A 13,384-nucleotide genomic window follows, 5' to 3' on the forward strand; every position below is an offset into this window, starting at 1 on the left:
TTGAAAATCATATGATAGTCTCATTATAATGGGTGACCTATCCAAGATGATCTCGTTGTAATTGGTGATCTACCCAAGTAGTCTCATTTTTATGAATGACCTACTTAAGATGGTCTTATTCTTATAGGTGATCTATTCAGTGTAAAAATATTGAAATTTGGTCATTTAAAGAGGTAACCTACCTCAAGGTTTAGAAATGACTTACCCGGCTACAGGATTTTCTAACATTTCTTGACTGTAGGATTAAAACTTTTATTGGTATCATGACTCAATGATAACTTTTTTGTTGATTTGGATTCATTTGAACCTTCTTGGGATCAATCAAGGATTTTTTAAAAAAATATTTTTGCAAAAATGTTATGCAAATCTTTATGAGATCATATCCCTTTTTTTATTATATTAACGAGCGCTTATTTTGGATAACCGTTCATGATTTTTTTTTCTTTTTAAAAAATAAAGCTATTCACTTGTTGTATTTTTTTGGGTGTTGTTTAATTAAATACCATTTGATTTTTTTTATTATTGTCAAGAAAAAATATAGCATTATTTTTATAATATTAGCTATCACCTTTTTTAGCCACTCACAATAGCTTTTTTTTCTTCAATTTTTTTATGGCTTTCTTATGCATGTCAACTTTTATTGTCGTATAATTGGATAGAAAAAAACTCTAAAATAAAAAACAAGTTATTTGAGTATAAATTTTTATTTTGTTTTATATCAAATCAAATTTTAAATGGGTCAGATCAGGCTCGATTTAATTTCAAACCCAAGCCAAATAAAGTTTCTTGATTAGGATTTTTTATTGTTGAAAATAAAATATTTTTTTATTAAAATAAGATATGTTGTTTTATATTTTTTTTATTGGTATGAAATACTTTCCTGATACCTATTTTTTTCAGTTTTGACAAAAAAAAAAAGGTGTTTACTATTAGTCTTGTTGGACGCATAGCAAACATTATACTAAATTATAATTAAAAAAAAACAATCCAACATTTTTTTAAAGCACTCTTCTAGTAAATCTTTCCAATTCTCAAAAGAAATAATTTTTTTAAAGACAAATTTCAACTCAAGACCACAGTTATTAAATCAGGATCAGCCCAACGGGTCGACCCAGTCAACCCAACAGGTCGATCCATGACCCGGGCGAACTCGGACGAGACCCATTGTTTTTGTTTTTTTTTTCAAATGTGATTTTTCTCCTATATCCTTGTTTTTTCATATTTTTTTAGTTAGTCATTAACACTTTTTAAAGTTTATTATATAAATATTAGAAAAATATTTTATTTTTTCAATGTGAGATTTGAAATCTTTTAGTATATACTCTATGTTTCCAAGAAAAAAACTATTTTTTCAATGTGAAATTTGAAACCCTTTTGTATATATACTTTATGTTAACAAGAAAAAAGTTATGTTTTTTCAATATGAGATTTGAAACCCTTTCGTATATATACTCTATATTTACAAGAAAAAAATTATGTTTCTTCAATGTGAGATAAAAAACCTTTTGGTTTAAATACTTCAACTTAAAAGGATAACATAATATCTTTCAATGTGGGATTTGAAATCCTTTAATATATATACTTTATATTCCTAAGAAAAAAATTATTTTTTCGATGTGGGATTTGAAGTTCTTTCGTATATATACTCTATGTTCACAAGAAAAAAGTTATGTTTTTGCGATGTGAGATGTATATATACTCTATGTTCCTAAGAAAAAAATTATTTTTCAATGTGGGATTTAAAGCCTTTTCGTATATATATTCTATGTTTACAAGAAAAAAGTTATGTTTTTTCAATGTGGGATAAAAAAACTTTTTGGTTTAAATACTTCAATTTAAAAGAATAACATAATATCTTTTCAATATGAGATTTGAAACTCTTTAATATATAAACTCTATGTTCATAAGAAAGAAGGTATTTTTTAAATGTGGGATTTGAAACCCTTTAGTATATATACTCTATGTTCACAAGAAAAAAGTTATGTTTTTTCAATGTGGGATAATTTTTTTTAAAAAATGCTTCAACTTAAAATGATAACATGGTATCTTTTTAATGTGGGACAAAAAATATTTTTAAATATTCTCTTAAACTTCATTATTTATAACATATATAACCTATATTCACATGGATTTTTTTTAATTTTTTTGTATGAAATATTAAAATTTTAAATATTTTTTTAAATTGACCCGAATTGACCTATAAAACTCAGCCTTTTGGTTGTGTCAACTGTCAAGCCGGGTTTGATAATTATAATCAAGACTTGAGTTTGAAAACAAATTATAAATAGAAAAAAAAGACCCACTCGTCGCAACATGTTGTTTTTAAATGATTTAAAAAATATTTTTTATCTTAAAAAAATATTAAATTAATATTTTTTAGATTTATTTTGAAATATAGAAATAATAAAAAAAACATTATATGCATTTTTTAATTTAAAGTATCCTCCACTGTAAAAACCCAACACGACCGTGCCTGGGCTGAGATTCGGAATGGACAACTTGTTGTACAGATGATAATTTATATTACGATGGGCTTCAATCTAAGATAGGTAGAGACACTCCGACGAAGAAATAGCGGAAGGTGCGGTGCCCAACTCAACTCCCGACGAAGAAATGGCGGGAGACACGGAACCAGATTCTCAAGAGACACAAAGAGACGATTTCGCTTTTGATTGGGATCAAACCACTCAACTCTATTTCCATGCCAGGTTGCTTTATCAATTATTGATCAGTCACGTAATCTAATTAATGCATAATTTTATCTGGGAATTCTTCCACTTTTGGTTCTGGGTTTTTGTTGCTGACAACGTTTTCTTCGGTATAAATATGATAACCTTTTGTTTCCTTTTGTCTTAAATTGATGCAGTAGTGGATTTTACCATGACCCAAGTGCTGGCTGGTTCTACAGCAGTAGAGAGGGGCTTTATTACAAGTTCGAGAATGGAAGTTATGTGCTTTTAGAATGTAGTGACAAGGTAGCAATTTTTCTTGGTTCAGTTGGTTGTTTTCAATGCCAAGGATTCTGTTTTCTCGATTATTATTTCTCGTGTTTTGGCTATGACATTTTGCTTTCAGGTTAATAATGAATGTGAAAGGGAAACTTTTGTTGATAATCCCCTTCAAGATGAGTCGTTTACGCATGTTGAAGGCAATGTTTATGAAAATCTCTATTCATTTCCCCCAGCAAATGATTCTGAATCTTTCCAACATCGTGGAGTTGTTGTCGATGAAAGCAATCTAGGTGAGCCACTCGGGATGGTGCTGTTTTTACTGAAGTAATGAGTTATTGACAAGATTGCTACTTAGCTTTTACCCAGTATTGCTAGATGACAGGATTATAAAATGCTTGTTGCATCCTGCATAGATGTATTGGCTTGCAGCTAACTTTGTTTGATGGACAGATGATTAATGGGAGAGAGTGTGTGTTAATTTGTAAATAGGAGTTAAACTTTCTTTGCTTGGCCCGTGTCATGTTTTCCTCATTATATGTGTATAAATAATTTTTATGTTTTATCTGATGAGACATTGAACATCTCTCTGCAAAACTTCGATGATGTGGTTGATAAGTCTGGTTCAACCTTCTTCCCATTTAACTTAATTGTCATTCCTATTTCTTCAGTGCAGTGTGCAGTGAGTTATTATTTTTCATTTTTCTCAATTCACCGGGTCTCTTATCTACAGGATACACTGAGTGCAGCAGCATTCAAGAACCTGAAAATCCGCCTGCACCATCGGAGTGGTATGTTCTGGAATACAAGACCTCATGCTATGCACCTGATTTTCAAGTTATTATGCACCTTCTAACAATGTTACTTACATGATCCAGGTTGGAAGAAACACTTATCAACATTTATTTGTCTGGTTCTAACCGAGCGATTGATGCCTCTGATGATCCTGTGATAGCTTTGAAAATGGATGGTGAGACAGCTTCTTCATCTGACTGTCACAAAGTATTTTGAAAAAAAAAACATGGAAGATTTTGCGCGTCAGTTTGCTGTGCTTTGGCAATAATTTAAATGGTCCTACATGGATGATTTGCAGTCAATAATGATAATTGCAAGCCAGAAGAAGTTGATCCAATCACAGAAGGCCACCATGGCATAGCTGACCCAGGTAAAAGTGTCATAGCTGAATCATTGCCTGTCATTGACTGCTTAGACATAAAAGTTGTTCGTGTTCTGTTTTTTTCGATCTTTCTCCTTTTGGTTTCTGTTTAATTGCTTTTTTATGCTTGGATTCAAAACTGCTTCCAGGTCAGTTTACAGAAATGGTTAATAGATACATTTAACAAGTACTATTAGGATACCATCATGAACGGCATGTTTCCCCCCTCAAAAGCAATACATGAAAGTGCGAACCCTGTTTTCCACTTTGATCCTCAGAGTTCAATTTTCTTATGGTGAACTTCCCTTATACAGATGCCTCAAGGGATGAAGAAAACTGGCGAGCTCAGTACGGTCAAGTAGTCCATTCCAGGGAAGAGCCAGTGCCAGATTTTCATGCCGTCGATTTATGGGACTGGGAAATGGTCAAGGGTTCTCGAAAGGTTGGAAAAGGTCAGGAGGCTAGGTTGGCTGGGCAGCTGGTGAAGCGATCTGCAAAGTCTCATCCTTCTATGCCTTCTAGCTGTAGTCGCTTTAGAACTGCTCCAGTATGTGAAGTACACCTTGACCTGGTACGAGTTAGAACAGGTTCGGATTTTGCCTCATTTAGTAGATAACATGACAGTTTTTGTGTTTTCTGTGCCACTTTGATGTTAGTTCACTTTCTAATTTTGGTTGCAGGGGAAGTTGAAAGTAATGTTAATATCTAGAAATTGAAACACTGTATGATGTGGTGCATTTACTATGAAAGGTTGCAAATTTATGAAGCTGTTTAAATTTCTCTTCAGGACAAGTTTATAAGTTGCATAGTCCTAGCACAAGATATTTGGCTTCCATGTCAACTTATGATTCTTCCAACCCAACAAAAGGCTGGGACTTCCCTGAATTATCTATTACCATGCAAGATAGCCCCCTAATAAAATCCAGTGGAAAAGGTGAATCAAGATCAGCTGATAGAGATGCTGATAGCAAGTGCACGACTGTGTTATCCAATCAACTCTCTGCATCCAAAATGGTAACTTCTGCAACAGAGAAACTTGAAATCAATATCAAATAACTTGAAACCAATTTTAAAAAATGACACAACATAGAATAACTGGTGGATAAAGCCAGTTCAATTTAAGGAGAATCACCTTAAAATAAATAAATAAATATAATAGTGAATAACATGGAAATATTTTGAAGGCCCTTTTCCATTACAAGAAGTAGAGATTAATCCCAGTATAGTCTTGTGTATTCCCAATTTACGAAGAATATCTGCAATAATACCCAGAGCGGTCCTTGAGAGACTTAATTGCATCTAATAGCTATTGCCATTTAGCAAAAGAAGATTCTGGGTAATACCATGACACCTGTAGACCTGCTAACAGCAACTAGATGCTTACAGATAACCATAACACCTGACTGGTGATGGATTAACATGTTAGTTGTTCCATGCATTTTTGTTTTTTCAAATAAAGGCCTTTCATATGCTTGTGCTTCTAGATGATTGTTAGGATATTGTATTTTTTGATTGCCGTGTTTAGGCCATATCCTGGGCATAGGTCATTGATCAAATTTCCTTTCACATTGGCCATATTTCTCGTTGTTAGTTGACTTAGAATGCTAGAATCTTAGTTATACTTGTAACCTACTGGCATAGATGGTTATAGAGACCTAGCCAGGTCTAATATTTTATTATTTTTAAACTACATATCACCAAATTTTGTCTGCCATGAATCAGCTGGCATTTGGCAATTTTGGTCTATAATATGTTTCTGGAAGTATTGTGCTTTAGTGCCAAAACTTCAACATTTGGTCGACCCTGTCAGCCTTCATATGGTAGATTTTGGTCATTTGGTCTGTTAACCTGTACCTAGAACGGTTGAAATCTTGCCAATGTATAATTTTCTTGCTTTTCATGCTGGATGGTGCATCAGTTTGTGAGAAAATGACACTGCCCTATCAAATAAAAAAAAAAGAGGAAGTTGACACATTTCAGTAAATATATTGCTTTAAAGTTTGTCTAAATCATGTAAAACCATTTTTTTTTCTTTATATAATCAATTTGGTGGCTTTATCATGCTTCTTGCTTCTTTAACTTGTGATATGCCTTCTGTTGCATTCTCAGCAAGCAAGCCACGCATACAGGGATAGAGCTGCTGAGAGAAGAAACTTGCATGGTGGTTTTGGTGTGGGCCCTGGACAAAAGAGTTCCTTATTTGGTGATGTGGGTGGCTCTTCATCTCCAGTTTCTACTTCTACAGAGGAAGCTGCTGCTGAAGCCTTGAGCATGTCATTTGGAGCTGGTAGTTATGCCAGGAAAATTCTGGAAAACATGGGCTGGAAGGAGGTATGTCATCTCCCACAAACATTGGATAACTTAGCCACAATTTGTTTAGGCTATCTTTGAAACAAAGAATTTAATTCACTAAGCAAAAAAAATAAAAAATACCCCTTGAAACTTAAATTGTCGGTAGTCATTTATGAGACTGTATCGACCTTTCAAAAGTAGTAAATATCCTTTTCATAGAGAAGTTTCCAATTCAGTAAATCATCTCATTTGATCATGAATTGTACAGACGAAATTGGCCTCGTATATCTGATGGCCAAGGTTAAACTTAGAGCCATTATATGGTTTCCTTGAGCTACCATTTCCTGTTTATAAATTGTGCAGGGAGAGGCTTTAGGCAACACCACAAAGGGCTTGGTTGAACCGATAAAAGCAGTCGGAAACATGGGCAACGCTGGATTGGGGTGGCCTCAGGGAAGAATGGAGCTCCCCTAATATTTAGGACGCTAACTTCGAGTTTTTGCTTGCGGATATAGTGTTTTTTTTAAACACTGGGTGGAGTATAGTTTCCTCGTACGTGTCGATGCTTCAATTTTACAGTCCAAAGTGGCTGCCAGTCTTTGTATATATATATACACTAGCTATTTGACTTGTATTTCAATTCGATTTGTAAATTTTGTTTTTTTAAAAAAATTCTAGATATATAAACTATTTTGATATATTTTTTTACATAAAAAATTCAAAAAATAAATAGGTTTATGCAAACATTTAATTAAATAAATTAATAATTATTTATGTAATTTTTTTAAAAATAGATAATCATAATTAAAAGAAAAACTGAAAAAACTAAAAGATAGATGTAGATCAAGATATTTAATTCTGTAAAATGAGATGTTTACCTAGTTGTATCTATTGAATTTGTTTATTAAAATCAATAAAAGATATAAAAAATAAAAACACATATAAAATTGATTAAAAAAATAAAATGAAATAAAAAAAATATGCAAGGTTGAACAGGTTAGAAATATTATTTTAAAAAAAAATATAATTTTTTTAAATAAAGTTCAACTTTATAAAAACAAAATTTTCAAGAATTAAATACAAATAAAATAATTTTTTAAAAATCTCTATTAAGAAACAAAATATTATTTTTAAATAATTATTTTGGATCTAAATCATAAAATTGAGATAAACTAATAAAAAAATTGAAGATAATCATAAAGTCATATTTATTTTTAAAAATAATATAGAATGATAAGATCATAAAAGAAAATGAGCAAAAAAATATAAGAATGTTAAACCGCATTAACTTTTCAAACCTGCTATCCATGTCATTAGATCAGAAACACCATAAATAGAAAAATAGTGAAGCCCAATCCTTAACAAATTAAGTATTGAAAGATGAAATCGAAATAAAAAAATTATTTACACAAGGATCCGAAACAAAAAAAAATTGTAATCAAAAGAATAAGGATGAAAATCAAAATAAAAAATAAATTAGAGGACATAAAAAAAATTCAATTTGACGGTTAAATTGAAAAGAAAAAAACTTTAACAAAAGAAAAAAGAAATCAAAAGAAAGAGGGCTAAATTATATAAAATAAAACAACATAAACTTTGATAGAAAGATGAAATTGAAAGCCAATAAAACTTTAACAAAAATACCAAGAGAAAAATTCATAAATCAAAAGAATAAAGATTGTATTGTAAAAAATAATACATGATAGATTGTAACTTAAGGACTAAATTGAAAACATACAATTTTTTTATAAAAGACCAAGGGCGGAAAAAAAAACTTAGGAATTGAAATTGAAATATAAGGAAAACAAACAAACAAACGTGTACTCTCTCTAGAAAATAGAAAAAATAAATGGGAGAAATGACAAACTAGCTATCATTCGCCGCCCGCACCACACCAACAGGAAAAGAAAATGATGGCGTTTCCAAAGACATGGTGAAAGTACAGATTTGGCTACTAGATGACATCTCATGCACCACACAAAGGGCGTGGACATCACTCATGGACCTACAACTTTTTCAATTAAAATGTAATTATCCAATGTAAAAATACCAAAACGCCCCTCATGCCTCTGAAAGTCACATAAAAACCTATGTGAAAGGACAATAATACCCCTTAGACACATGCCTTATTTTTGTCCCTTTAAGGGTAAATACATCTTTTTTTATTGTATTATAATAAGTGAAAAGACAAACATATCCTTAATCACATGCCTAATATTTTTTAACCATGGAGGCAACTTAGTAATTTTATAGTTTAATTTTTTTTAAAAGATGAATATACTATTTAATAATTTTTTAAAGACCAATAGGTCATTGAAAAGACTAATATGCTCCAAACACCATGGCTTTCTTTGTTTTAAACCGAAAGGTAAAGGATAATTTCATTGTAAACGATATCTAGCCCCCCACTCTATAAAGTTTGTTCAATATATATAATTAAAAATTAAACCCGGAAGTTGACATTCCCAGCAAAAAAGTAAAGGACAAATAAAAACACAGATTTTTTAATTAGATCATCGTGTACTCTTCCAAGAAATTGATCTTAGTAGCAAGCAAACTGACATTGTTTGAAATGAAATGATTGAGAGATTAGAATCACACACCGGATGATATAATGGAGCAGAGTGATTCATTGCTTTTTTTGTTTGGTTTCAGTAGATCATTTTAATCTCTATATCTTAATTTTATTTACAAATAGGTCCTTCTTTGGAAGTTTTTAACCCTTGTTTTAAGGTGATAACATACAATTTAGTCCTCATAATGAAAAACTCCTTACAAACCGTGTGCTTCCTCCCACCCCCGGCCAAGCAGTCAATTTTTCATAAAAAAGTAGCCACCCCATAAGTTATTTTCTAGTTTTAAAACATGTGCTGCGATGTGGGTATAATCTCAAGTTGATTTTTAATATAGTAAGAAATTATATCAATATTATGAATGCATTTTTATTGAGAAATACAAATTTGTGAAGGAGTTGTTAATGCTATTAAGGTGAATATGCAATTATTTAACACCTATTTTCTTTTGAATTTATGTCTCCTTTTTTTATTATTTTAATAAGAGTAGGGTTATTTGTGTATATAATGGACTAGGTTTTGACTCATGATTGTATACAATTTAACTTATGATATTTGATAAAATATAAACTCCACCTATTTTATTTTGGACCTCAGAGGGTTGAATATATTGGGTTGGGTTAATTTTTTGTGGATATTATAGATATTCACTGGTTAGGCATATTAATTTTCTTATTCTTCAATGATCCTAAAAAGATATCAAGTTGCAACTGGTGGAACTATATAAGACCTTTAAAATGTATATATTCGGGACGAAATAAAAACTATTATAATTTTCAAGTAAAATAAAATAATAAAAATCACAGTCAAATATTTTATCAAACAAATAGGGTGCAACATGATACGAAGACAGACTATGAGGAAGAGACTATAAAGTTCTTTTGAGTTTGTGGTTTGATTAAGAAAATAAAAGTTCAAGAATTCTTAAAGTTTTCATCTTTTTTTCATGGTCTCTTGGTTACCAAATAAAAAATATTGGAATTATAAAATATATTGTTACTTCATCAAATCAAACTTAAGAAAAAATAAACAACTATAATTTTTGTGAAAATAGAGAATAGATAAAAGGGAAAGAGATTAAGAGAGTGAGAGATGATTGTAAGTGTGAAGGCGAGAGAGAGAGAAGGAAAAATATTATTTACACCAAGAACTCGAGTTAGTTATATTAGGTTATACGGGTTGGGTCTGATTGAGCGGGTTTTAAAAATCTTGACCTGTGATATCCATTTGTTAGGTTTTTTTATTCACTATCATCCGTAAAATCCACATTATCTGACTTTAACGAGTTGGGTCAGGTTAGATAATACAAATGAGTTGTTTTTTTAAACACCCCTACTAATGAGGTTATCTTTTCTCATCAAGAACAAATGATGTTTTTTTAAATACACCATATCAATACAATTTATTTATATCAAATATAGATGAAAAAAATATAAGTAATAATAATCTCTTTGAGATATTATAAAAATATAAAATCAATAAAAAATTACTATTATTTTTAAAAAAGGGACAAAACAATTTGAAAAATTAGATAGAGATAGTATTACTTTAAATTGAAATAAAAAAATTTTAATATAAACTAAAAAGTATATATAAAAAAAGGAGGGTATTGATTATTTTTTTTGCCAAAAACAATAAAAAAAAATAAAAAGAAAAGCTAGGTGTTGCTAGGCCTGGTAGGTTAGGGTCGCATGTTTAGCTAATTAGATAAGTCTAGGCATGTGGGCCTGTAAATTAAGGCCCACGTGCCCAGGCTTGTATTTTTATTAAATAAGGATCGAACAACATGTAGTTTGTTTTTTTTAAAGAAAATTAAAGCAGACAACATGGCGTCTCCCAACTCATATTCTGATCATTTAAAAATAACTGGAAAACCAGGTTGAGGTGTTTTAAGGGTTAAAATCTCATTTTTAACTTATTTTGACATAAAACACTGTAGAAATCTCAATAAATAAATCTCTCAACTCAAATCACCTATAAATTAGTTAAAAACACAATCAAATTGGAAAAAAAAATATCTCTCTGGAGCCTAATTTACCTTTTTAGGTAAGATAAAGGTAAAAAATCACTATTATTAAACTTTTTTTATTGAATGAAATCTTTTGACACAGGCATAGCCAATTCGATTGTTAAAATTATGACAACCATCAACTTTTTTTATTTTTTTATTTTGCAACGAGTTTCTCTTGCCTCTATCAAACTTACGAATAAAAAAATAAACAAAATAATCTACAAAATAAGCTGTATTAAAATACAAATTATCACAAATTTAGGATTTATCATGCCTTTTCTTCGTATTCTTCTTGTCAATCCGCTATTTTTAATTTGGTATGTTTATTATAATTTTAAATTTAATTTCATTTAATTAGGCTGTGAAAAAACAAGAAAAAAAGTTTAAAAATGAAAAACAAAACCATATACTTCACTATTTATACAAACAACGAAACACCTGGAAAAAGTCTTAGTTAGTTTATAATTATAATATAATTATAATTTATAACGGGCGAGAATAATGCAAAGCTTGAAATCATCCTTAATGTGCTGCTTTAACATTTCAAAACATTATAAACTATATTGAAACTTTTAGGACAATCACTGAAGCACCTTGTTTTTTTATCCTCAATTTTTTTTTCAATTGCATTCTTATGTTATGCCCTAATTAATGATCAATTTGTCAATTTTTTTAAGGAGGAGAAAAACTCAAAGAATAAGGACAAAAATAAAAAAAATAAAAAAAAATAATATCCAATCTGAATTTGGAAGAAAAGTTCATTTGGTCCAAAAGTTTTTTTTTTCTTATCCCAGATGAGAGAGACTCTTTAAAAAAGGTGTTAGAAAGAAAAATTTGTTGATTAAAATTTATTTCAACCATAGAAAAAGATTAATCTTGATATCAAATGCTTCATTTTAATACGAAAGAGAGTTTCATTGAGATATTATTCGGTCATTATCATGCCTAAAAGAATAAATCTTGCTTCAAAATGTTTTTAAAAATCAGGTTAAGTTTTTTTTTTGAACATCGATTATGAATGCTTTTCGATCACAAAGAGGTTTATTCAACTTTCCATGTGTTTTTTTTTTATGGTTTTCAAGTAAAAAGGTTTGAGTTCAAAAATTTTCTTTTTTGATTTTTCGGTCAACATAATGGTGGTCAGATTAGTAGGTGATGTATTGTTTTTTTTTTAAAAAAAAAGGTTTTGATTAAAATAAAAGTTTGAGCATAAATGATCAATAAATATTAGTAGTCGGGTGGTCAAGTGGCAGTTTTTGGAGTCCATGCGCAGTTTCAATTTTAAGTTTTAACATTTGGCTAATTGTTTTTCTTCACGTTTATTCCCTTTTCTTTTCTTTTTCTTTTTTTTTTATACTTTGATTTTTTTTTATTTTTTTTATAGGTTTTTCAAGTTTGTTAAATTTTTTATTTTCTATTTTCTTAAAATTTAATTTTTCTTGTGATAATTCAAGTGGCATTTTCATCAAGATAAAAAAAAAATGGCATATAAAAAAAATTGAGAATGTTGAAGGACGAAGAGGTCTAAAAGAATTTTTTTTCATTTCTAATTAAAATATATTTTTAGTTTTTCTAAAAAAAATAGTAATAACAAAATAAACAACATAATATATATTATTATATGTGTAAAACCAAATTAACAATTATATATATATATATATATATAATTTTTTATTTTTTTAAAAAAATCATTGTTAGATTTTTTATAATTTTTTTTTTCAATTTATCTTTTAAAATTTGATTTATTTTAAATTGTTATTTTAACATTTGAATTATTTTAAATTGGTGTTCATAATATGTTTCACACTAACATTTGATTATTTTATTATTTTTTATAAGATTAACATAATTTCATAACATAAAAAAAATTAACTCACATGCTCAATATTTTATTTAAAAAATCATCTAATTTTCTTTTTTAGAAAAACACAAACCATAGTATTATTAATCACTTGGGGTTGGGTTATCTTTGAACCCATGTGTTTAGACTTTTTTTTTTTTGTTCATATGAGGGTTTTTTTTTTAAAAAAATAAAATAGGTAACATAGCCATTCCTAAGTTAAGGGCAAACCATAGCCAATGACGAGTGACATTCCAGAAAGTAGAAAGTTATTCGCTGTGATGTTGGTCTACGATTTAACAACCCAAACAGCTTGGACCTGCTTTGCAAAACCTAGTTTCCACTTTCCAATCCACGCATTAGTCCCACGAGTCATGAGCTAAATTCTTATCTGTCATCTAGCCACACCAGAGCTCACCCAGCGGTCCTGGCAATACTTTCCCATCAAATAATAATAATAATAATAAAGAACGCATGGGCAAATTTGGGCATCCAGGAACTTGAGGTCCCCGGACGCAGGAAAACCTTTCATTGCCCTACGCAGACCACAAAACCCTCCCAACA

At 29.8% G+C, this 13,384-nt stretch overlaps 1 protein-coding gene across 1 annotated transcript; it reads left to right on the forward strand.

The window, feature by feature from the left end:
- Positions 1 to 2,449: 2,449 nt before the first annotated feature.
- LOC133691300 (uncharacterized) lies at positions 2,450 to 7,094 on the forward strand. The gene is made up of 10 exons (XM_062111746.1): positions 2,450 to 2,708; positions 2,867 to 2,975; positions 3,076 to 3,241; positions 3,682 to 3,739; positions 3,827 to 3,918; positions 4,042 to 4,113; positions 4,419 to 4,691; positions 4,892 to 5,118; positions 6,214 to 6,435; positions 6,760 to 7,094. The coding sequence occupies exons 1-10, from the start codon at positions 2,614 to 2,616 to the stop codon at positions 6,868 to 6,870; spliced, it is 1,425 nt and encodes a 474-aa protein (XP_061967730.1). The 5' UTR covers positions 2,450 to 2,613; the 3' UTR covers positions 6,871 to 7,094.
- The last annotated feature ends 6,290 nt before the right edge of the window (positions 7,095 to 13,384 follow it).

This window comes from Populus nigra, chromosome 4, assembly GCF_951802175.1.
Source record: "Populus nigra chromosome 4, ddPopNigr1.1, whole genome shotgun sequence".
Lineage (NCBI taxonomy): Eukaryota > Viridiplantae > Streptophyta > Magnoliopsida > Malpighiales > Salicaceae > Populus > Populus nigra.